Source organism: Podarcis bocagei, assembly GCF_964188305.1.
Source record: "Podarcis bocagei genome assembly, chromosome: 13".
Taxonomy (NCBI): domain Eukaryota; kingdom Metazoa; phylum Chordata; class Lepidosauria; order Squamata; family Lacertidae; genus Podarcis; species Podarcis bocagei.
Genome location: NC_138138.1, coordinates 35,659,156 through 35,684,238, shown reverse-complemented (window position 1 = coordinate 35,684,238; position 25,083 = coordinate 35,659,156). Strand labels below are relative to the sequence as shown.

Here is a 25,083-nt window from a genome sequence, read left to right as displayed (position 1 = left end):
ATATGGGGATAACACTGGACTTCCATACAAGGTTGTTGCAAGGATGACTGGATCACGTTATGTCTCTGAAAGCCAAAAACTCACAAGGCGCGTAGGAATGCGTAGGAAATCACTGCATTATGAAACACATGCAAATACTTATAATAATATGAGATCTCCTTGCACAAACAACGTTATTGCAATAGCGCTTTGGGGATTACTTAAAAAAAAAAAATCAAAGAGGTGTCCTATTATGTGACGGGCCACCACGCAGTTTAGGGGCGTGACTTTCTAGGATTTAGGAATTAATTTCATAACCGCGTCAAACCTATACACCCTCCTGCCTTTCGGGGGCGTCTTTTGTCTGCTTTGGGGTTTACAATTGGGCCTATCTTCCGCGCGTCCAATCACGGACATCGCTGACAAGCTGCTGGGGGCGTGTCTCAATGGGTTATGCAAATAATCGAATTTCAAGGACTCGGGACGCCCTATTAACACCCACCGCAGGGAGGGCGGGGCGTCCGTTATGCTAATAATGGAACGACAGTTCTTAGTCAAGCTCGGGCGGTTGGTAGGCCCCGGAGAGGAAGGGCGTGGCTTACATATATTGTCATTTTTATGCAGAGTGCAGAACCCTGATCCGGGCAGCCATGTGCGAGTCAGAGCGACTGCGGTGCAGAGATTATGCAAATGAGCGGCGGGATCGTGGGCGGGGCTTGCGCCGAAGCCTTGCAGATAGGGGGACCGGCCCGGCGTGAGAAAAGGCGGCAGGGGAGGAGGAAGGGAGCAGTGGTACCCGCATGTATTATGTTAATGAGGGCGGTGGGCGGGGCCGGATTGTGAGCTCAGCCCGAGGAGGGGAGCGAAGCGAGGGGGAAGCCCAAGGAGGAGCTGCTCGTTGCAGCGGCAGCATCAGCAACGGCAGCAGCAGGAGGAAGGAGGAGGAAGAGGATGCAGAGCCCGGCCAGCAGCTGACCCCGGGGGGGGAGCCCGGCCATGGCCTTCCTGGGGGGGCCCCGGCTCCTGGACTGGGCCAGCTCCCCCCCTCACCTGCAGTTCAACCGCTTCGTGCTGACGGGCTACCGGCCGATCAGCACCGGGTCCGGCTGCCTCCGCAGCCTCTTCTACCTGCACAACGAATTGGGCAACATCTACACCCATGGTGAGTCCCCGCAGCCTTCCCTGCCTTGCTCCCCGCAGCCCGTGTCTAACACCGGCCTCTCCACCACGCCAACCCCGCCGCCGTCGGCCGCGCTTTCTCCCGCCGGGCTCCGATGCCCTCCGATCTCCAGGCTTGCTCTCCTGCAGGGCCCTCCCCGCGATTGCACCGGCTGCCAGCCCTCCAGCCCTAGGCGTGCAGCGGGCATCCAGAGGCACCTCTACCTCCGCCCGGCTGCCCAGAGCTCTTGTACCCTTGCTCTGGTCTGTTCCTGGTGCATTTCGGCATCTCTCGGCTGCTGCTGCTGCTTCCGTTTTTCTTGCCTGGTCCCACAGCGTCGGCGTGGACCCTTTTCGCAAGGCCTGGCTCTCCCCCACCCCACCCGACGGAGTTTGAGAGCCGCGCGTCCCTTCTCATGCCTCTTCCCTCTGTCCTCCAGTTCCATTGCGCCCTGATCCCCAGACAGACTGGCAGCATCCTGGCCGCCGGAGGGTCCATGGACAACCTCAGTGTCACGCACGCGACAGCCCCACTGCAACCTAGCTAGCTCTCCGTGGGCAATTTAGATGCCTGTCCCCACGCTCTGCATATTTTTTCTCCCCCTCCTCCCTCAACCCCTGCTTTCGTGCCCCCTCGGATGTCAGTGCTCGTTCATTCTGCTTTCCTTGTCCGTTTCCAACGAGCCACCCCTTCAAATGGTGAATAATTAAAAGTTTATTTTTCTGGGCTTAGGTGACTGTTTGCCGGAGTCGGAGCAAAGTTGCTGAGCTAACATTGGCCACGGGAGTTTCACTTCGCTTATTAGCTGTTGTGCCCTGTTTCCTGGTAGGGTTTCTATGGCAGCCTTAACTTTGTATTATCCTGTGTGGGTTTGTGGGAGAGCAGCTGACTTCCTGCGAAAGAGAGGCTTAGCTGAGGAGGGCATGTTTTGCATGCCGAAAAGCCAAGTTCAGTCTTGGATGCCTCCAGACTGAAAGGGTTAGATGGACCCAAAGGTTTGCGAAAATCAAAGAGGGCTTTCAAGCGCCTTGTTGTTATGAGGCATGTTAGGTTGGAGCATCAAGGAGCCAGCTATGACTCCCTGTCACCCCTTCACTCATTCAGCTTTGTTTTGTTGTTGTTGTCTGACTTATGGCAATGGGGGATGGAATGTTTTAGAACTCTCCGCCCGCTTCCCATTCATTGCAAAGCTGAGTTTGGGCAAAACACACAATGTGCTTTTGTCATTGGTTTCAATGGGGATTGTTCTGGACACAAGCACCTGTGGCTATGCTAGAGGAGGCTGAGCTGAAAAGCTCCATTCTGGGGTGTTTGGGCAGAAATTATAGGCTCATATTCACACAGCCATAAACCTTTCTGTTATGGGGAGAGTAAGGGGAGGCAATGTGGCCTGTCAATACTTCTTCTATTCTGGAGGTTTCTTATTGCAAGAGTACAGTTGTGCAAACCACATCCGCAAATGGACTAGCTCTCACCTCATTGTTTCATGTGCCCATTCCTCCTTGTAACATAGCAACTTGAACAATTTTGTTGCACCTTTAGTACTTAGGGGATGGTTTGAAGTCTGCTACTGCTACAAACCTGCTGAACCTAGGCGGACCTGAGTCAAGTCAGTGCCTGGATGGGAGGCTGCCTAGGAAAACAGGAGTGCAACATAAAAAGAGGTAAAACAACAACAACAGATCAGGACAAGATAAATTCTGTATATGAAAAAGTAGCTTGCATGTAAGGCCTGGACACCTTGGGACCCGCTGGTTTGTTACGCCTTCTGTTCTTGCTGCCCACCTGGGAATACAAAAAATGAGGATGTGGCTCAACACCTGGCAGACCACACCATCTGGCTGGTGGGGTGTGTTTGGCTTGGGGTGGTGGTGACAAATTGTAGTGATGGCCACCAACTTGAATGGCTTCAAAAGAGGATTAGACTAATTCATGGAGGATCAGGCTATCCTGGGCTACAAGCCGTAAGGACTGTGCTCTTTTGCTATCAAAGGCAGTATCAGTTGCTGAGAATGACAAAAGGGGGGAGAGCGCTGTTGCGTTCAGGTTCTGTTTCCAGTTTCCTATAGGCATCTGGTTGGACACTGTGGGAGCAGGATAGATGAGCCATCAGCCTGATCCAACAGGACTCTTCTTAAGTTCTTAAACTGAGCCAACCTGCTGTAGCCAGATGAAAGAGAAACAGTAAGCATGAATATATAGCATTCAGAACACTTCCTGGTTGCTCAGATTGCATGCAAAAAGGCCTGTGGTTCAATAGCCAGCATCTCTGGGCTTCTTAGTGACTGCCCTTCCTTAACTCTCCTATTGGAAGGGATGTCATAAATCAGCCTTCCTCTAATCTATTGCCCTGCATATGTTTTGCTCATATTGGCCCCAAGCGGAGTGGACATTGTGCTCCAAACATCTAGAGGGCACCAGGTTGGGAGAGGCTGTGATAAAAGTATGAAGAAGATAATTGCTGTCAGGGTTCAGTTCAGAGCTGTAACCACAAACGGCCCTTGAAACTTTTGAAATATTCTGCTCCCCATTCCTAAACAGCATGTATGTACTTTATTTATTTAAAATATTTCATTTTGGGGAAAAGGCTTCTAACCCTTTAACTTGTAGAGACATAACAAAAACCATGCAAGCAGGATTATATCCTTCTGCTCACTGAAAGTAATTCGTAAACCTATTGTGCAAGTATGTAGGTGGTTCTGCAATGCTTTCCTTTCCCTTAGGCCTCCTTATTGCAAATTTCCTCACCCAGAACTTGTTTTTATGCCACCTGTAGAACTTGGGAAAGTAATAATCATGTCATGTCCCAGCCCAGGTGTGTTGCTAGAACCTTAAAGGGCTTGGAGCAACAGCCCTGTGACAGAAATTTGCATGCCATTTATGAGATCTTAATCTCAGGGTCATGGGTGTTAGGTGAAAAATTCCTGCATTGCAAGGAATTTGACTTGATGATCCTCAAGGTCCCACCCAACTCTGCAATTCTATGATTCTATGCAAATTGAGCATGACTTCTAGAGGAAATGTGCCTTGTAATCATTTTTTAAATAAGTACTTTAAGCTTACAGAAAGTAAGAAAGAAGGGAAGGGCTAGAAGAACTTGGGTCTGGTACAAAAAGACCTGGGGCCTGGACCCCTGACCTCCTCCTAACAACACACCATCCCAGGTATGATCTGTGGGCATCTATTGAAGCCCCCTCAGCTACAGATAGTCTTCGAGCATTCAGAGCACTGAATGAATAGTGCCTGAGTGGATGGGTGGCTTCCTGGAAATCTCATGTACATCGTCTTTTGTGAACAAAAGGTGGGATATGAATATGAAATAAGAGCAAGTAGCTTTTGACCACATGCAGAGTGCCCCCCCCCCCGGCACTGAGCTGCTGCAGCCATTCCCCCCATGCCAATGATGAGTAACTAGGGTACAGTTTCCCAGCGCCCCTTAAGAAGCGAATTGCTCTGCTCTCCCACTGCCCTGTATTAGGGGAATAAGGAAGGAAAATGCTCACACGGCCAGAGAAATGAATTTGCCTTGGTAATGAGAGCGGAGAGCAGGACCAGTTGGGCAATTGAGCAAGCCGCAGAGTTGAGGTTGCAGGATTTCCTCCTCCTCACTGTTCTCGTGAGCTCATGAAATAATCCGGTCTCCCCTGTAAGGGCAAACTGCCCTTTTACGAGCTCTCCTGCCCACAGGACCCCTTTCGTGTGTCACAAGCAGAGGCTCAGCATATTGTGCAAGCTGTGCGCTGTTACTCACCATGGATGAGGGAGGGAGCGGGCAGCAGCAAGCCCAAACAAAAGCATCTTTTGGGGAATGGCTTCAGCCTGCCCCAGCTCACCGGGTGGAGTAGGGTGGGGTCAGTTAACAAGCTGGATATTCTTGAAATGGATTCCCTGAAAACTTCAGCGGAGGAAAGGCGTTTGCTTGGCTTCGGTGGCTGTTGATGTGTCCCACCTGAACACATTTCTTCCCTTATTGAATATCTAACAAAGAAGCAGAGAGTCCAACTCTCTGCCTCCAGCTCCTATCAGGCCCAGCCAACATGCCAGGGGTCAGGAATGAGGAGGTGTAGTCCTGTGAGCTCTGAAGGGCCAAAGCTTTTTTCCCCCTTGTCTAGGACAGTGCTTTCTGAGTGTTCACATTTCTGCAGGGACACCCAAAGCTGCCTTGATTCATCTGTAGTCCATTATTGGGAAGATGAGAAGAGCCTGCCAGTGGCCTATCTAGTCCAGCGTCCTGTTCTCACAGTGGCCAACCAAGTGTCCCAGGGAAGCTAGCAAGCAAGACATGAGAATCACAGCACTCTCTCGTCTTGTAATTCCCTGCAAATGGTATTCAGAAGTATTCACTGCCTCCAACAGTGGAGGTACTGTAGAACATAGCCGTTGTGGCTGGTTCTATTGATAGCTTTGTTGTCCATGAAGTGGTCCAATCCTCTTTTAAAGTCCTCCAAGTTGGGGCCCGTCACGGCCTTCCATAGTTTTAACTATGCGCTGCAGGAAGTATAGTAATACCTCGGGTTAAGTACTTAATTCGTTCCAGAGGTCCGTTCTTAACCTGAAACTGTTCTTAACCTGAAGCACCACTTTAGCTAATGGGGCCTCCTGCTGCCGCCACGCCACTGGAGCACGATTTCTGTTCTCATCCTGAAGCAAAGCTCTTAACCTGAAGCACTATTTCTGGGTTAGCGGACTCTGTAACCTGAAGCGTATGTAACCCGAGGTACCACTGTACTTTCTTTCGTCTGTCCTGAATCTTTCAGCATTCAGCTTCATTGAATGTCCATGAGATCTAGTGTTATATGCGAGGGAGAAAAACTTCTCTCCATCCACGTTCTCCATTCCATGCATAATTGTACACATTTCTGTCATATCACCTCTTCGTCACTTTTTCTCTAAACTAAAAAGTCCCCAATGCTGCAACCTTTGCTGCACAGGAATGTTGCTCCATCCCTTTGATCATTTCACTGGCCATTTCCTGAAACTTTCCCAACTCTGCAATACAGTGGTGCCTCGCAAGACGAAATTAATTTGTTCCGCAAGTCTCTTCGTCTTGCGATGCACGGTTTCCCATAGGAATGCATTGAAAATCAATTAATGCGTTCCTAGGGAAACCGCCTTCAGACCAGGTCCCCAGTCTGTCCCCGGACCTCTTCTGAAGGCTGGGGGGGGGGGCAAGGGCTTTTCTTCCCACCCCCAGCATTTTAAAAAACCCCGGGACAGCGGAGGACTTCTCCCCTGTCCGGGCGATCTTAAAATGCTGGCGGGCGGCATTTTAAAATCGCCCCGGGACAGCGGAGGACCTCTCCGCTGTCCGGGGCGATTTAAAAGCCCCTGGGAAGGCAGGCAGGGGGGACAAAGACTTTTGCCCCCCGCCAGCCTTCAGAAGAGGTCCTGGACCTCTTCTGAAGGCGGGCGGGGGGCGAAAGTCTTTGCTTCCCCCGCCTGCCTTCAAAAGCCCTCCGGGACAGGCAGGCAGGGGGGAGCAAAGACTTTCGCCCCCCGCCCGCCTTCAGAAGGTGTTCCCTCCCCGCCGCCCGGCTTCGGAACGATGCTCCGAAGCCGGGCGGCGGGGGCAGGTGTTCCCGCCACACCGCCCGGCTTCGGAGCACCGTTCCGAAGCCCGGCGGCGGCAGGAGGAGGCGTTCCCGCCCCACCGCCCGGCTTTGGAGGAGGTCCGAGGACAGTGGGGAAGACGCGCTGCGCTTCCCCGCTGTCCCGGATATTTCCCTATGGGCTGTCGTCTTGCGAAGCAAGCCCATAGGGAAATTCGTCTTGCGAAGCGCCTCCAAAACGGAAAACCCTTTCGTCTAGCGGGTTTTCCGTCTTGCGAGGCGTTCGTCTTGCGAGGTACCACTGTATCCTTTTTGAGCTGAGGTGGCCAGACCTCTGCACAGTATTCCAAATACAGTCACACCATAGACTTGTATCACAGCGTTAGGGTATCAGCAGTTTTATTTTCAATTCCTTTCCTAACGATCCTTAGCATGAAATTTGCTTGTTTCACTGCTGCCACACACTGGATCAACGTCTTCAGCAAGCTATCCACTATGATCCCAAGGTCACGTTCCTGGTCAGTCACCCCACGTTCAGGTCCCATAAGCAAATATGTGAAATTAATATTTTTTGCCCCAACATGCATCACTTTACACTTGTTTACATTGCGTTGCATTTGCCTTTTAACTGCTTGTTCACTCAGTTTGGAGAGGTTCTTTTGGAACGCTTCACAATCTCTCTTTTTGTTTTAATGACCCTGAACAGTACTATCAGCAAATTTCACCACCTCACTGCTTACCCCTTACTCTGTGTGTGTGTGTGTGTGTGTGTGTGTGTGTGTGTGTGTGTGTGTTGTGTCTTCTAGTGAAGACCTGTTTTTTTTTAAAGCGGGCAACTCTCATTGTGCTACAGTCAGCACTGTTTTGCCCACACGCTCTCCAGTGTTTATTTGCAACCATATGGGCTGGGTTGCTCCTCTTTCCTCCCCACCCCTTTTCTTTTTTTGTGAAGGCTGAGATTCTCAGAATAGTCCTCATGTTGCATTCTGCACATTCCCCCTTGCATTCCTGCAGGATTGTGGTACAATACACACACAGCCCCCCCCCCCAGGTGATCTCCTGCTCAAATATCTGACTTTTTAAGTCTTTGCTCCTACACACATGTTGTGGCAAGAGCCTGACTTGAGGAAGGAAATTGTTCTCCAACTGCCGGTGTCAAATGAGGGCAAAGAGCAAAGTGGAGCAATTATGGGTGTGCTGAAGTGTTGAAGGGCACTTCTAGGGGACCAATAAAGCTGTTTGCCAGCTTTGACATATAGCTAACAGGCTTCAAAGGTTAGAATAAAGTAGCCTGAGCCACGTCATTTTGAGATTTGACGCACCTGATGGGGTGCGGGTGTTTAATGGATCAATATCCTAAAGAAAGACTGAATTTGTGGCTTCCTTCCTTGGTGTTAGAAGGGAGTAGGTCCCTGGCTAAGAGAATTAGGTTTCAAATTCCTACTCTAAAGGAATTGTTGTTTTCTCTCTCAAGGCAACCCCTCTATGCCTGCCATGAAATCCTTGCATGTTGCAAAGGATTCTGGGATGTGCGGGGGCCTGTTTTTTTGTGAGGCCGGGTCTACTTTAAGCTGAGCATGCTTGTACATATCCAACCCTCTCCCATGGCTGTTTCTCTGAATGGGACCAAATAGTGGGCAGGTGGTCTTTTGAAGATCTTGTCCACTGTTTCCCATCCTTCTCCTCAAGGAATTATGGGAAATAGTTTGGGGAAGCTGCCCTGGTTTTAGAAGGGATTCCCGCGTGTTGTGTGCATATGAGCCAGGGCTATTTTGCCCAAAATGACGATGGTTGTAGGCGTTTTCTTAGAAGAAGCCAACAGGGCCATGAAAGTTGTTTTGTTTCTGTTCTGCTGAGGCAAGTGGAACTTTTGTATATGTGTAAACTTGCTTATACCAGCTTCCCAGGGGAATTGCCTCGCGGATACCATGCTGTTGGTTTGGCAGCATCGTCAGGGTGGGGAATCTCCAGGGAGCGGCATGTACCGGCACCTGGGAACTGCTTGGCAGCATCGGTGCCCATGGCCGGCTTCCAATAAATCGCAGGGAACAAATCAGGCAGGATGAGGAACATAAGTACTTCTTCACTAGATGAGGCCAAAGGTTGAACTCGTCCAACACTGTGTTATCAATAGCCTTGGGGGAGACTCAGAAACAATGCATGAAAATGATGGCAGCCATGATTGATCTGGGTGGTTTTTTTGGGGAGGGGTATACTGTACCTGCATATGGAGGTTCAGTTCAGTTTCTATTGATTTGTTGTGTCCACAGCTTGAGGGCAGAGTTTTTCCTTCTGTTCAAAATATCCCAGGTTCAATGCCTAGTGAAAGGATAGCTGAAGTATAGCTCAGTCAGTAGAGCATGAGACTCTTAATTTCAAAGGCATGGGTTCGAATCCCACTTTGGGCAAATGATTTCTGCACTGCGGAGCTTTGGACTAGATGACCCTTGTGGTCTCTTCCAGCTCTAGGGTTCTACGAAAGAACTCAAGTTTTTGGAAAGCCACTGCCTGTTAAGAGTAAAACCATATTGTTCTGGAATCGAGATAAACCAGTAGCCTGATGGTGTAAGCCAGCCTCATATGTCTGTGAGAAGCTCATTAGAGCGTGATTATAGCCTATAGCCCATAAACTTATCGCGCTGTGGTGGCTGATTCTCCCAACCCCCCTGGCCATTCACACCACATCTGCCCCAGACATTTAAAGCACTATCATTCCACTTGAAAGAGTCCGAGAGCTGTTAGGATATCCCTATTCCTTTCACAGAGCTACAATTCCCAGAGTTTCTCAGGAAGAAGGATGGACTGTTAAACCACTCTGGGAACTGGGAGCATTGTGAGGGGAATCGGGGGTCTCCAACAACTCTCAGCACCCTTAATAAACTACAGTTCTCAGAATTGCTTTGGGGAAGCCATGACTGTGGCACGTTGGTGCTTTAAATTTCTGGTGCAGATGTGGCCTCCTTCTTTCGGAAAACAGAGCTGCGTATTCTACATGGCCTGTCATTCACCCCTAAAAAAGCCTGGTGCTCTCAGGTGCAGTAGAGGGTGTTATCCCATCTCCAGTGTTGAAGCAAGAGGTGACTGCTGCTCATATCGGCTTCTGTCTATGGTGGGAGGGATGCCCCATTGTGTCCTTTGCCTCAGGCAGCCCAAAATCTTGCACAGGCCCTGGAGAGAGAGAGCGTCTTTCTCTGGTTAATTCTTGCTCATTTTCTCCCCTCACGGAACCCAGGAGCCCTGCTGGGAATTACCTTTCCAGCCCTCTGGGGGCTAAGCAGCCGTTGATCCTGGCTAATCCAGGCAACGGAGAGATTGAGTCCCTCTCTGCTCTCCTGGCCCAACATTTAAGACCTGGGGGCAGGGAGCAGCTATGGAGTCACGGTTCCCAGGGGATTAGAAGGGCCTGCTTTTCAGCTGCCCTGGAAATAGTTTTTTTTTAAAAAATATATCTACATATTCAACGCCCTCCTACTCTGAAGGACAAAGGGTGTTAGAATATGGTCCACAGGTGAGAAGAAGAGAATGGTGAGGGATAAAATCCAGGAATCTTGGCTTCTCTTGCCTGTCCATGAGGCGAGGCAGTTGCCTCAAGCGACAGATCCAGCCTCTGAGGTGAGTGCCGTCCGCTACTGGCGGGGAAAAACAGGCTCTGGTACTCTGTACCAGCAAATACTGCCACTCACAAAACCAAGCAGTGTGTGTATGCGTATACAGTCCTCAGGATGCCATACATGGCCTTCTCTTTGCCCACAATAAGCTTCCTGGCCAAGTCGGGATTTGAACCCAGATCTTCCCTGCCCTACTTCAGCACCTGATAACTACCTACCTGCTAGCACGTTTGCAAAGCTTAAGCAGGGACTGGTATGTTTTCAAATGGGATGGGGGAGACCATGTGTTGAGCTTCCTGCACTGCAGGGGGTTGGACTAGATGACCCTCGGGGTCTCCCTCCCAGCGCTACAATTCTATGACTCTACCTACACCTTGCTGGCTCTTGACAGGTGCGTGGAAAACAGAGACCAGGATAGGAACAGCAGTTTGTCTGGGGTGGGTGGTGGTGGTGCAGAAATACAGGTAGGCGTTTTGATGAATGGATGAGTGGAATTTAAGGTTAGCTCTACTGGCTGGTGGGCATAGTGCTGTGCAGAGAGTGAGGGGACTGCAAGGGCCCTGGAGATATCGTAGTGGATCCAGCAGGAAAGGTGGGTGTTGCAGCGGGCTGGGAATCTGGGAGGTTTTTGTATTGCTGAGAGGATGTGGCGGGCAGTACCCACACTCTTCTGGGAGGGAGGCAGCTGTGTGGGTAATGTGAGCTGTTCCGGATTCTCTTGACCTCAGTGACATTGTGCAGCCAAGAGGTAGGATGAGGACACTGGGCAGAATTTCGCCCACCCCTAAATGCTACCCCCTGCATTTGGCCGAAAGTAAGACTGGGCTTAACACACACCCCTTTTGGCTCACAGGATGTCATGCAAATAGCGTGAGAGATTCAGTACCATTGCAGCATCCTGCTCTGGCTACTAATCCTTTTTATAAAGTGATCCCGGTTTTCTTCTTCAGCGTGTGTCACTTAGTGAGTTGAAAAAAGCTTTCCCTTCCCTTTCTTAGATGGGGGAACTGAGGGGCCGTTTCAGCCAGGACCACACAAGGCGGATTGATTTCATATTTTTTTTAAGAGAAGGGTTTTCGTCCCCCACTTTCCGTTGTTTGCATCCTCGAGATAACTTACGATTTAAATGGTATCAAGTGTCGGCAGTAAAACAAATTGAATAAGCAACCTGACAAATTAAATTTTATAGTCTAAAAACAAATAAAGAGGTAGGCAGTGGCTAGGAGAATATTAATTGCTGTTTGAAGGCTCATGAAAAACAGGACTGATTTAGCCTGGTTTCTTGTCTGAAAGATGACGGTGCCAGGCAAATGTGGTTGGGTGGGTGTGTTGTATATCAGGTAGACCTGCCTAATCTCCGAAGGTGAAGACACCCACAGAAGCACCTTGCAACTGCCTTTCTGGCTCAAGCCAAAATTCACCTTATCCAAGCTTACCTGTGCAACAGTAGCCAGCCCAGATGTTACTAGAAAGATCTCAAAGTAGGTCACGGAGATGGGCATTCTTTGTTGTTTGGTCCCAGTATCTGTTAATGGGTGGTACAGTGGTACCTCGGGTTACATACGCTTCAGGTTACAGACTCCGCTAACCCAGAAATAGTGCTTCAGGTTAAGAACTTTGCTTCAGGATAAGAACAGAAATCGTGTTCCGGCGGTGCAGCGGCAGCAGGAGGCCCCATTAGCTAAAGTGGTGCTTCAGGTTAAGAACAGTTTCAGGTTAAGTACGGAACTCTGGAACGAATTAAGTACTTAACCTGAGGTACCACTGTATATTCCTCCTAAACATGGAGGTTCAATTTTTCTTAACCAATTCCCTCTATTTCTTGTGTTCAGAAGTGAGTGCTTATACAGTATAGCCAAAATGGCGCCACATACAAATAAGAGGGAAGGAGTGACAAGTTCAAGGATACCCCAAGGTTTACAGAAATACCCCCCAATAAAGCCTTCATGAGAGAAAAGTGAGGGAAGACCCCCCCAAATAGTCCAGTGAGGACTGAGCATGCTCACTGGCCAGAGAATGCTGACGGACCGTCGTGTGGAGAGCAAATGGAAAAATGGGAAGGAAGAGGGAATAAAATAGAGCTTCACAGAGGGCAAGGCTGGCTTAGTGAACAGGAGCACTCCACACTGCAACATTTTGTTGCAAGGCCTGCTGGTTGGGTTTAAACACCATTGATGGGCAAATCTGCTATGGATTTGTTGGCTCAAATCCATTTTTAAAAAACCAACTGCTGGTAAATGAGTGGACTTTGCTGCATTTTGTGGAAATCGTGCATGAGGAAGAAATACACGTTGTTTGCACCTTATGGCCGTAGGGGGGGGCACACATCCTCGCCCTTCAACTCTTTACTGCTATGGCCAAGGACCAACCCTGGCACTAAGAGGCGATAGTGCCGCTTCCTGATGCCATGTGCCTCTTTCTTTTCCTACAGAGACAGCCTTGAGCCTCCCACTTTCTATCCGTCTTCAGGAACTGTATTTATTTAGCTCCTTCCAGGTAGTTAATGATGATCCAATTATAGGCTCAGTGTTTTTTCCTCTTCCCCGCCCCTTCCATCCTGCCAGGGGGTCCAACGTCATGCATCCTCCCACCCCATACAAGCGCCAGGACGTATCCTGTCCCAGATGCTGAAATAGCAGTTCCTGGGATAAGTGGCTTACACTTGAGCAGCTGACCTCAGAGGTGGCAAGCGGAGCCCAGACTGAACTCTGGCAGTAGGTGGGCCTTTGAGGTTTAACACAAAAGCGTGAGAGCCTCATGCGCACCCGCATTTCTGCATACAGTACACACAAATCCTTCCTCCTGATCTCTGTCCCTTTCCTCCTCCTATTGCCCACCCCTCTATTAAGGTCTGGATTGGCATCTACCTGGGTCTGAGACTCTTGGGGGGGAAATGGGGGGGGGAGGAGCTCCATTGATTGGGCTGTATGAATAATAGCTGTGACAGGGTGGATTGGTTCAGCTCTCCGAAAAATGAGGTTACCCTTGATTAAGCCTCTGGAAATGACAGTGAAATGTAATAAAAGGAGAGCGAGTGAGAAGGGAACATCCCTGGCCCTGAGAATGGGTTTGTGTGTGTGGAGCCAGAATCGCACAACGTCAGCGCTTCACGGTGTATATTCCCCTGCCCCGAGTCTTTGGCTCAGACCGTGAAATCATGACTGTTTAATGTTACACAGTCCTGACGCTTCCGGGTCTGTTATCCGATCCCTAACATGTCCCTGGGGAGGAGAGCAAGGCCGGGATTGTGCTTCTGTGACAGGTCTGTCGCAGCGATTGCAGAAACTGAGAACAGGAAAGGCAGAGCTGGGTGTGCAGGGGTGGGAAAATGAGAATAAACTTGGATGTCCCCGATGCTGGTGCTAGGGCCTGGAGACAAGGACAAAGAGTAAGACTATTTCAGGTGTAACTTGCTTTATTCATGTGGGAAAACAACAACGCTGCCCCCCTCCTCTCCACTGTGTCCTTATCTTTATTTTTTGAAGTGTGGCCTGGAGTCTGCTTTGGGCAACCAATACAAGCATCTGCCCTGAAGCAAGATACTCTCTGGGAAGTTTGCCAGATCTCGCTGCAAGGCTCCTGCCACTTCAGTGGCAGAGTTCAATGGCCGAGCCTTGATAACTCTGCAGGAGACAGTTGTCAGGATTTTGTGTACGTGTGCACTGGGGGGGAAACACAACACTAAATGTTGTGCCGAGGATGGCTGAATTCTGCAAACGGTGTTAAGTGAATTTGTGTGAATCTTGCAAACCCTTTTTCTCCTGCCAAGCATGAGGAGGCAAGTCCTACCCCCCTTCTCCAAACTCTGGCTTCTGAGATCTTGCTGTCATTTCTATGTAGACCCTCAGGTCGGTATGTACTTATCACATTTCCTTCCCTGTCGTCCTGCTGGAAGGAATTCAGGGGCAGAATAGATGGGAGTATTCATTTTTTCTTATTGCTGTTCATTAGATTTATACCCTAACCCTTCCATTAAAATGTCCAAGACGGCTAACAACAATAACATTTACGATAGAAATAAAATAACAAATCCGCACAATAAATAAACAGAATAAGAATAAAAGATCACAACAACCTTATGAGGTAGGCATAGGTGATAGAGAGGGCTTATCCAAGATTTCTTTCCTGTGCGTTGTGGCTGATCAGGAAACCTTTCAGGAGCTTCAGTAGTCACTGCATTACACTTTCAGTCTTGAGAGTTAGAAACTATTAAAAAAAAAAAACCCAGCTGGGAGTTCTTAGCTTGCTGAATTCTGTACCCAAACCCGTTTGGTAGTGTAGTTTATGAGAGCCACCTGACCTTGACAATTTTTCCCCGACTCCTTTTCATACCTCTGTTTGCCGCCCCCCCTTTTTTTGTGTAGAAAACATCTGATTGGCCAAGAGAGGATTGTGTTTCCCGTTTTGTTCCCGTGTATGGATTTTGGAGCAGGCCCGAGGCCATTCCCTTCCTCAGGGCTTGGAGAGAGTGGTTCTCCTCTGCCACCTTGCCTCTTGGGGTGTGTGCGGCAGAATAGCCTCTCCCTCTTCAGGTGGCACTGTGAGTTAAAATCTACCTTCCCAGCCCCTGGGTGCCAAGTTGCTGCGTGGCTTCTTTAAATGGCCTGGCTGCATTTTGGAGGCATTTTGCGGTTGTGCAGCTGGCGCGTGGGTACCACAATCCCTGCCGTCAGCAAAATGCAGGCTTCCATGTTATTTGCTGACATGGCCCTCCCCGTCGTCCTTGGGACCGTCGTCCCGTCAGGTGGGGATGCTGGGAGCCGTCAGGGGTGGGGGTAGAAAACAGCCTGGCTAGTTACCAAAACGCTGGCCTTGGGGTGGTGGGGGGCAGGTGCGCTTGGCTTATGCCCTGTGGCGGCCATTGCTCCCTGCTCTGTAGCCCAAAAGCTTAGATTAAATTGTCATAGTCTCTGCTGTGCGAGAGATGAAAGTCATCCTAGCTCATCTTGACTTTGGCTAGATCACAGCCATAGAGCTATGTGCAATGCAATCCCCACATCTCCAGGTAAGGATGGGAGCAACCTCTGCCCAGAGCCTAGAAAGGCACTGTCAGTCAGTGTAGGTGATACTGAGTTAGACAGACTAATGGCCTGACTCTGTATAAGGAAGCTTCCTATGTTTTTGAGGTTATAACCTTGACCCCAGCTGCCTGACCCATTTGCCAATTTTATTTAGAACGTTTATAACCCACTTTCTCAAGGTAGAACATATGGTTTTTCCTCACCCTCTGTTTTTATCTTCACAACAATCCTGCGAGGTAGTTAAGGTAGAAGCACTGATGCAAGGTCACCTGGGGAGCTTCATAGCCGAGTGGGGATTTGAACCCTGGGCTCCTGAGTCCTAGTCAATCACCCTAACCACTGCACTATCAACAACACGGGGAGCCAATGGGCTTACTCATTGTGTTGCCATGGTCCACCCTCTTGCCGTAGTTTGGGGAAACAGCTGCTGTTAGTATACCATTCAAGGGGATCTGACTCGGACTGGGGCGACCTGACATCAAATGCTCCCTGCCCTCCCCAGCCATGAAATTTGCTGGGTGACCTTGGGCCCAGTCACATGCTCTCCAGGGTAGTTGTGGCAGGAGTAGGAGAGAACCATGTAGCGGCGTAGCGCCCCCTAGCCAGGAGCCTAGGCCCCAGATGTCTGAGTGCAGAGCAGTGGTGGGAGGCCTCAGCTGGGGAGCCCCCAGGGGGAAAAGGTTCAGAGCCAGGGGATTGGTGGTGGGATGAGATGAGTGGTCAGAGGGAGAAGCGAGAGCAGGCTGGGAGGAGGAGGTGTCAGAAGCTGAAGCGGTAACAGGGTTTAGTGAGTAGGAAGAGGCAGTGGCAGAGTGCAGTCCAGAATCAGAAACAGAAGCAGAGGCTGGACAGGAAGGGGCCAAGAGGCAGAGGTGAGTCAAGCTGGTAAAGAAGCCAGGGGGTCTCCCCCTCCTGCTGTGGCAAGCTCCCCTCCCCCTGGTCCCCCAGAACCAGAAGAGGTATGAAGAGAGCAGAGCAAAGGCAGGCACACGACTGAGTCTCAGATTGCTTGGGAAGGACCTGGGAGTGTGGGAGACTTAGGGAACTGCCTCATAGGGGCAAGATCTACTAGGACAAGTTGCTCTTGTCACTAGGCCTGGCCTAACGTGCCAACCTTGCTTTCTTGAATAAAGAATTAACTTCACGGATGCCATGTGATTTATGGCTCACCTGGCACCTGCTCCTGATACCATCTGTGGCATCTCCACTGGAATTTTTTGAAATAATTATTATTTATTTAAAAGGAAAGGGTAAAGTCTGCAAAAGGGCTGTGCTTGAGAACTTGGAGACCTGCTATCAGTGAGAACAGGCAATACTAGATAAGGCAGCTTCATTATGTCCCATGTCCGCCTCACCACTACTCATGTGAGTGCTGAAAAACTCAGATTCTCTGTCCAGCGGCAGGCTGGCAAAAGGGATTCTAAGGCTTGGGAACTCATGGTCTTTGATACCTTTGGAACTCTGCCTCCCATCATCCCTGGTCATTAGTCAAATTGGCTGGGGGTGATGGGAGTCATGGGTGTAGCCAGGACTTTTGTAGGGCGGGGGAAAGAATCCATTTTTATTGATTTGGGGGCAGCTGCCCCCCCTGTCCCCCCCCTTGGCTATGCCCATGATGGGAGTTGAAGTCCAGCAGCAACACCTGGGCAGGAGGAACAAACAGGTTCCCTTGCCCTGGCCCAAGCTTGCATGTCCGCCAGTTGCATGAAAGAGTAGGGTTGCATGTGTTTTGTATCCTGAAGCTTCACTGTGTTAGAGAAGCAGATAATCTCGCATGGCGGTGGAGTGACCACTTGGGAATCTAACCCAAAGAATCCTGGGACAGGAGGGTTCTGAGAATTGTGGATCTGTGAGGGGTAAACTACACTTCCCAGGATTCTCTGGGGGAAGTCATGTGTTCAAAATGTATGGTGTATATTCAGCCTAAGACTCCCCACTCCGCTTCAGTGTGTGTATCCCAATTCCCGACTGAAGCGAGCTGTTTTTCAGGCAGAAACTGAGAAGAGGTGCAGCTTTTCCTGGCAAGTGAGATTGCGGTAATGGGGTAACAAAGGGCACTGGCCTGCCAGGAGGGAAGGAAAAAAGTTGGTAGCAGGAACTCTTCTCTCCCTAGCTGTGGGCTAGGTGACAGGCCCCTTGGGGCCGGGGGCTGACTCAGTCTCCCTGGGAGATTCTCTTCTGTTTCTCCCCAGCCTCTCTCTAAAGGAGTATTTCTGGCCTCTTAATGAATGTTTATCATGTTCCTAATTGAGATCTGGCTTCGGGCAGCCTCAATTAGCACAGTAATTGGGTTCAGGGAGACCTAATCTGTTTGTGTAAAGCTGCGGCCTCTGGGGGAAATGGAGGGTGAGAGAGGGGAGAGTTGAGGCTCAGCGGGGATAAGGAAGAGTGAGGGTAGGGCAGGCTGGACCCACAGGTCAAGAATCTACCAGGCTGCTGCATTTTGGCAGTGGAGAGAAAAGAAATCCAGTCCGTGCCCCATCGGGAGGAACATGGCGTTGGCCTGCTCCCCCCCCCCCCGGTTGTAATTATTGAGGAAGCTTTAGCTCATTAAAATGTTTTTCAATGCTGCAAAAGTTTCCATAGTACACATTGAACAGGTGATGCTTGGGGAAATTGCAAGCGCACACCATTTGCTTCCAACTTTTTTCACTGTCAGAAAAAAAATTTCGGGGGGAGTGGGAAAGGGCTGTTGCTTTAATGTTTACACACAGAGCGAGAGAGTACTCAATCCATGCTTCTGTACCTGGTAGAGAACTAGAACAGGTGGCGTTGGGGGTCTTATCAAAGATTCCTCAACGGAGCCATTGCTTTGCGAGAGGAGCATGGATAAACTGTGTCAAAGGGTTTCATTGCTGAAGACAAGCAGGCTGCCCCCGCCCAAAAATGCTTTAATGGTGGCTTTCCCGATGCCGCTTTGATGCTCCACAATTTTTCTTCCAACTGTGTTCTGACGTGACAAATGGGATGGCAGGAGCAGAGGATGTGGATTGGGAGGGGGAGAGAGATGCCAAGGGCCTGAGAACTGGAGAAGATACACCTGGTGCTAACTTTTAGAGTGGGGCACGATGTGGGAAGAGTTGTGAAGATGGTGGGGTCCCCAGGCTGTTCCTGGTTGGAGATGGGATACTAGGCCAGCTCTCCTCTTCTCTCTTTTAGGTATCCCTCTGCTGGGGTGTCTCTTTGTGTTGCCCTTGACCATTCCGTGGACCCGACTCTCCGTCTCATGGCTAGGAATAGCGCACTACCTGGCTTGCGTCTTCCCACAGCTCGGCAGTGTGCTCTACCACCTCTTCATGAACCACGAGGGAGGCCCCGCTGTCTACCATACCTTGCTCACCCTTGATATGTGTGGGGTATGCATGGTCAACACTTTGGGTGAGTTAACAGTGCTCTCCTCCCTGGTTTACTGGGATGCGGGTAGCGACCAAACTCTGGCACAGAGGAGACACGAGAAGCTGGAAAGGAGAAGCCTACTTTTGATGGGGACAACGGCACATAGGTACTGACAGGTATCAGAGGGCGGATCCTAGAACAAGACAAAATTTGATGGCGACCCCCTAGATCTTGGGCCAATCTTTGCCCATGAGGCTCTTTTCCCCAAACCATAACCTGTCACCTGGGGGGTGGGAGTGTTGGGCCAAATTCTGTGTGGGCTGTGTACCTGTTCTGCCTGCCTGTCAGATTTGGCCAGCTAGGCAGATCCTGATAAGAGCCAAAAATGTTCTCTGTGGTGGATGATGTTTAGGAAGCTTAGATACCAGATCTGGCGATTGGTCCAGTTTAGCCCAGTACTGCCCAGGCTGAATGGTGGCAGGTCTTGGGTAGAGGCCCGTCACAGAGCCTACCTGACCCTTTTAACTGTAGATACCAGGGATAGAACTTGGGAAGCCTTACTTACCCCAAAATAGCCATAAAAATTGTTGTCTCTCAAAGTAGCTTGCATCAATAAATAATGTTTAAGAAGTTGGGGGGGGGGAGCGGAATCCAGGCTTACAAAGTAAAAAGACAAGACACACAGCAGAAGGGGAGTGGCAGAGAAGGGAGAGCACTTCCTGAATGCCTGAACAAAGTGCAGAGCAACAAGACATGTGCCTGGAAGGCAGGAGCGGGCTAGTGTGTGGGATGTGGGGCATGTAAATTCAATTAATAATGATGATGATAATAATAATGTGCCGTGAGCAGCCAAAGTTCATTTGGGAGTGGTAGAAATCTGGCAAGGGAGAGGACGTAGAGTTCAGTTAGATGCAGAACTGAGGGGTCTTGGGAGTGTGCCTGAGAGTGTGGGGGCGGCAGCATGACCATCCTACCAGTGGTGGAGGCTGGCCACACAAATGACTATTATAATTACCAGCTTCCCCCTCACCCCACCCTGTCCTTAACTTCCTGATGGGCGGACTGTGTTTCTCTCTCTTCCCTGCAGGTGCTCTCCCCATCATCTATTGCACGCTGGCCTGCACCCCGATTCCCCGCACGGCTGCCCTGCTGGCCTACACGGGCTTGTCGAGCTACGGCATTTTCTGCGCAGTGACTGCCAGCTCCAGCGTCCGGCGCCTGCGGGCTTTTGCCTGGCAAGCCCTCTTCCGCTTCTTCTTCTTCTACCTGCGATGGGTGGGACTGGGCACCGGCCACCCTTCCTCTCTGCGCTCATACCTCATAATGGACGGCTTGGCCTTTCTCGGGGGCGTCATCAACATCTCGCGGGTGCCTGAGCGCTGGAAGCCGGGCCGCTTTGACTACTGGTTCAACAGCCATCAGATAATGCACGTGCTGGTGGTGGTCAGCATCCTTTATCTCCACTGGGGAGTAGTGGCTGATCTGCAGTGGATTGGCACCCACGCCTGCCCCATGGAATGAATGACTGCATCATGTCCGGGTCCTACCCTTCCCATCGAAGAACCCCACAGATTTAAGATGTGGGGTAGGCCACAAGTTCCCGTCAATCAAAGTCTTTGACAAGGGCTGACAGACAAGGAAGGACGTTTTTTCTTTTCTTTTTTATACAACTCACTTAGAACAGGGTGGTGTTATTTTTTCGTTCTTGGGGTTATGGTTTTCCATTGCTTTGAGTATCTGTGGATAAACATATATAGGATCTGGAAACCTTGGGGTCTACGGCAATGGATTTCCATTGGTTGAGGTGCTTCTAGATTGTGGTGTTCAGCTGTTCTTCCAAATTGCCATCCAGGGTGGATGGCCTTGTAAACATTCTTGGGTTAAGAAGAATTCTAAATTGCTGACCTGTAGCCTTGTAACTTGTGAGAAGCTATTGATGGCGCTAGCAAAGGTTATCCGTACCCGAAGCCTCTTGCATCAATTCTTGTTGGCTGCAGGCTTTTCTGCATCAAAGCTAGACTTCCTTAGCTTTGGTGGCGGTCAAGGAAGAACACCATTGTTTTGGACATCTTTTTCACCTGTTTTGAGGGTGACGTATGCACTGGGCGAATAGGAATTCAATGGAATACACTTGTTCTGAGTACAGCCTCTCTGCTTTATAGAGACAAGTTATTTAAATAGACTTTTTATCCAGGTATCTTTCAGACACCATGCAATACTTTTTTTTTTTTTAAGGGCTGGTTAGACACCTGGGTATTGAGGTCTGCTGCACTGAGTGTTGGTGAGGACCTTGAGGAAAGGAAAGGGTGGGATACAGCTAGTCTATTATGGAAGATGCTCTGTATACATTCATTTGCTCTGAAATAACTTGAAGCACTGAACCAGCTCCCACCCCCCCTCCTCCGGAGGGGTAATTAGCGGCCTTGAAACTAGATTGGGTGGAAGGAAGGTCTAGAGTCCAGATTTCCACTTCTGGTTCTTCTCACCAAATCTGGGTCTATGGCTGACTTGCAACATGCTTCAGCTTCCCCTTTCTCTCCGGGGGGAGGGATTTGGGGATCACCTTGCAATGTCTGTTTGCCTGTTGAACCCCACCTACTGCTTTCGTAGCTATACCTATTAGGCAGAGTGGGTACTTTCCAGAGCTTAGTTCAGCATAAAATGGGAAAAGGTCTTTCTCCATTTCTTGATAGAGATGACTTGCAGCTGCCGCTAACCTAAGTCAGTTGCTGCTATCTTCTGACCCTGTCTTCCTGTTCACGGTTGGACAGAAGGCCACCAGCCATATTTCCAAATTCCAGTTCACTTCCTTCACGGCTGCAGAATTAGTCCAGCTGGCCTACCTGGTCAGTTATGAGAAGAAGAAATAGCTACATTTTTAACTTAGGGCTGTGGTCAGCAACTAGATTTCTGAGTGGTCCATTTTGCAAGCATGGGGACAAAAGGCTGCACCCCTGTGGCCTTCTAGCAAACGCCGTGGCCGTCTTGTTTGGCCCAGGGACCTGAGCCATAATTTAGGTCACCCTTTTCCAGCTAGCTACCCTCCAGATGTTTTAGTCTGCAAGACAAGTGCAACTGCGTGCTGGCTGCAGCTGATAAGATTTGTACTCCAAGATATATAGAGGGCAGCAGGCTGGGGAAGGCTGATATAGGTAATCGGTCATTGCCAAGTGGGGAAAATAACTCAGTCCACAGCAGTTTTTAAACTTGTTTTTTGATGTACTGGGCCCAAAGAACACTCTTCCACATTTGGGCTCTAAATGATAAGGTGAATGGTTCTTCAGCTAGAGTTCGTTCTAATTTTTATGGCAGAAGTTTTTAAGTCCCCATGTCTTTTGTTTGGCCTCAATGGAACACACCCAAACTAGTTCACGGAAATCAGCATCCCAATCCATGTTGGGTAGCCCTTATGAATAAAGAAATATTTTAATTATAAATTTAACAAATGTATTTACCTAGGTTACAATTGTGCCGCTTTTGAAAAAGCCACATATTAACAGAAGGTGGGGTTTCTATATTTTCTATGCAGCAGCACCACCTTAATCTGAATCTGAAATCTGTACTGTATAAGGGGCTGAATAGTGGAGCATGCCTGCAAATAGTTCAAACCTATTCTGATGATCCAGACTGATAGCTAGTTTTTCAGTGGAGGATGCAAGTCCTTCTGGATTTCATTCTGATTTTGGGCCAAACAAGGTATGTCGATGTGTCTTTCTGTGAATGTGAGTGGATAGAGAAATGAAAGCGTTAACTCTGGAACTTTCCCCATTTTGAAGGGGAGGCCCTGTGACTCTGAGCAGAAAAACAACCAAGAGACAGATTGTAAAGGGATCAGCATGCCCCCCTACCTCTTCTGTTTCAACTTGCAGGTGCCTGAGGCAGATTGTGTGTGTTAGCTTTTTTTTTTAAGTCAGGGAAAGATAAATATGTGTCATATTGGTTTGAATCTCAGTCAACTTTAGAACAGATAACTCAGCTGCTGGAGGTGAGGTACAACTGACTGAGGATCTGAAATGACCTCAAGTAGGGCAGATCTCATGGGGTGTTTGTGTGCACGTGTGTGTGTGTGTGCTCAGGGAGGGGCAGTGAGTTTGAGCCTTCTGTTTGTTGTGTGTCACATTTTGTTGTCTGCAAATGCAGAAAGATGATGTATCAGTGGTGTGACCCGGTCTTCATTATGGCTGAATTTAAGCCTTCCACAGTGGGGTGGGAAGTGTCTTGTGTTTTTCTGCTCTCAACTGTTATGGGCTGGGGTTTCACTTGCTGCCAGCAGCCTAGTCTTGTCTCTTGCTATCTCAGGGTAGACGGACATGGTTAATGTTCGCAGCTTCTTTGGGCTGAAGCTACATATCATCTTAAAATATAAGAGCAAGGCACCAAAAAAAATTAAAAAATGCACTCCATGCAGGAGGGAGGGAAAGAAGGGAACTGTAGGTGCTTTATGGTCCAGAACCTCATTGGGCAGATGGCAGGTCTGGGCTTCTAATAAAGAGAGCTGTCTAAGGAAGACTCATCTTTTTCCTGGCCTGTCATAAGTGGTACTTATTCTTTCAAAGTGTTGCAAAAGGTTCCTGATGGTTTCAACCTCTTCCACTAGGATGTGTTTTCCATGTAGGAAGAGATAACTCATCCAGGTTTCAATCCAGAAGCACCCTCCAGTTATCTTAGAGATGCTACACAGATGTTCATCTAGGTCCTGGAATACGGCTCTCCTGCTGACATGTCAGGCGTATTTTTCACGTGACTTTAGAAGAGCTTTCATCTCCCAGTGCAGAAAAATGAATTACAGTTCGACATCAAGTGATTAAATATAACAAAAGCAACAAAATTGTATACAGTCAATCATCTAACTGTACCCTTCAATATTTTAATCACTTCCAATGGAACTTTAGTATGACTAACTAGTGTGAGATTGTTCCCTGCATTTGCTGGATGGTAGCCAATGGTTTGATTTCTTTATTCTTCCTAGGCCACTTGCCTGCCACTTGACACAAAGACCACACTTTTCTTTAATAACGTTGAAAGTGGCTTGAGCCATTATTCAACATCCAGACACTTTGGCCTGGGTTGAAATTTAACACTCCCTTTCCTGCTATTATTTTATTTTCTGCCACAGCACATGAACCAAAACAGTCAGGACTGAATTAACTATGGTGCTTGAAGGTCATTCTCACCTTATGGACTGTGGAATGGAGATAGAACCATCTGTTCTGAGGTAAACCATATTATTCAAGAAGGTTGAACCTCTTTGCCTACATGAATTTAAGTACAGCAAGGAAGTAAGCCACATAAAATTAAGCAAGTCATTATGTGTTTTTAGCACACACAAATTTTAAAATTAAACAAATTGCTTGCTACTCTAGCCTTTAAGAAAAAGGAGTGGGGAATACGGTACATACAGCCCAATCTATGCATGCTTCCACCTAAGTATTGCCTCACTGAGTTCAGTCAGTTTCACTCCCAGATAGACAGGACTGTAGTTTTTCACTTCAATCTAAAGGAGAAGTAGAATAAGTTACACAAGCTTCTAGACATGTTTATTTTTTAAATCTAATTAGACTATCTTATAGACAAGCTCCTTTCCTTATTTTAAAAATTCCCTCACCACCCCCACCCCCACCCTGCTTAAGCTACTGCAGTATTACGTTACACTGCAAAATATGGAAGGCAACTGCGATGCAGATCCAGGGTTGCCAACATGGCAGGGCAGCCTTGAGAACTTCCCTTGGCATGTGTTAAGCCTCTGTGTGGCCCCTCACTGCCTCCATGATGAGGCAACAAGGTAGGTTACATTATCTTGCCCGTCCGTCCGCCCCCCTCAAAAAAGTACAGAGAGCTGAAAATAACAGACTGCCAGAAGGAGAAGACACACATACACAAGCTGTATCCAGCAAATCTTCTTGAAACTTAATTTTTTCACAGGTCCACCACCAAATCAAGTGCTTCCCAGTGGTACCCTGGCACAAAAACATGAGAGCTGAGGCAAACATACAGTTTAGCAAGGAACAATTCCCTCAAAACCATGATCAAATCACAGGTCTCCTCTAAGTGTGTTTAAGTGCTTGGTTGGTTTTGTTGCCATCCTATTTACAAAAGCAATTTGAGGATTCCTGCCTTGGATCAATGTTCTTAAGGTGCTGGCAGGCACTGGATCTGTGTGTTTTTACTCCTCTAAGCTTTAATTCAATATTGGTTTTTGCAGGGATCTGTTTTATTACTATTGGATCCAACTTCACAGATGACTTTGAAAAGAATAGTTTTGGATGCTTTCTGTCTGGTGGGGAGTTGTGTCTGTAGCACAGTCTCATTCCAAATGCCCCTGCCCCTACAGTCCCAAAAAAGTTAACCCTCTGCACTAGATACTGTAAACAAGCAAGATTTGGATTCTAAAGTATATCTTCAAGACCTGTCCAGCTCACAGCCACTATTTA

General features: G+C 48.9%; 1 protein-coding gene across 1 annotated transcript; it reads left to right on the top strand.

Annotated features, from left to right (window-relative positions):
* Positions 1 to 803: 803 nt before the first annotated feature.
* On the top strand, positions 804 to 23,159 carry PAQR4 (progestin and adipoQ receptor family member 4). The gene is made up of 3 exons (XM_081165736.1): positions 804 to 1,141; positions 18,476 to 18,694; positions 19,740 to 23,159. The coding sequence occupies exons 1-3, from the start codon at positions 976 to 978 to the stop codon at positions 20,171 to 20,173; spliced, it is 819 nt and encodes a 272-aa protein (XP_081021862.1). The 5' UTR covers positions 804 to 975; the 3' UTR covers positions 20,174 to 23,159.
* The last annotated feature ends 1,924 nt before the right edge of the window (positions 23,160 to 25,083 follow it).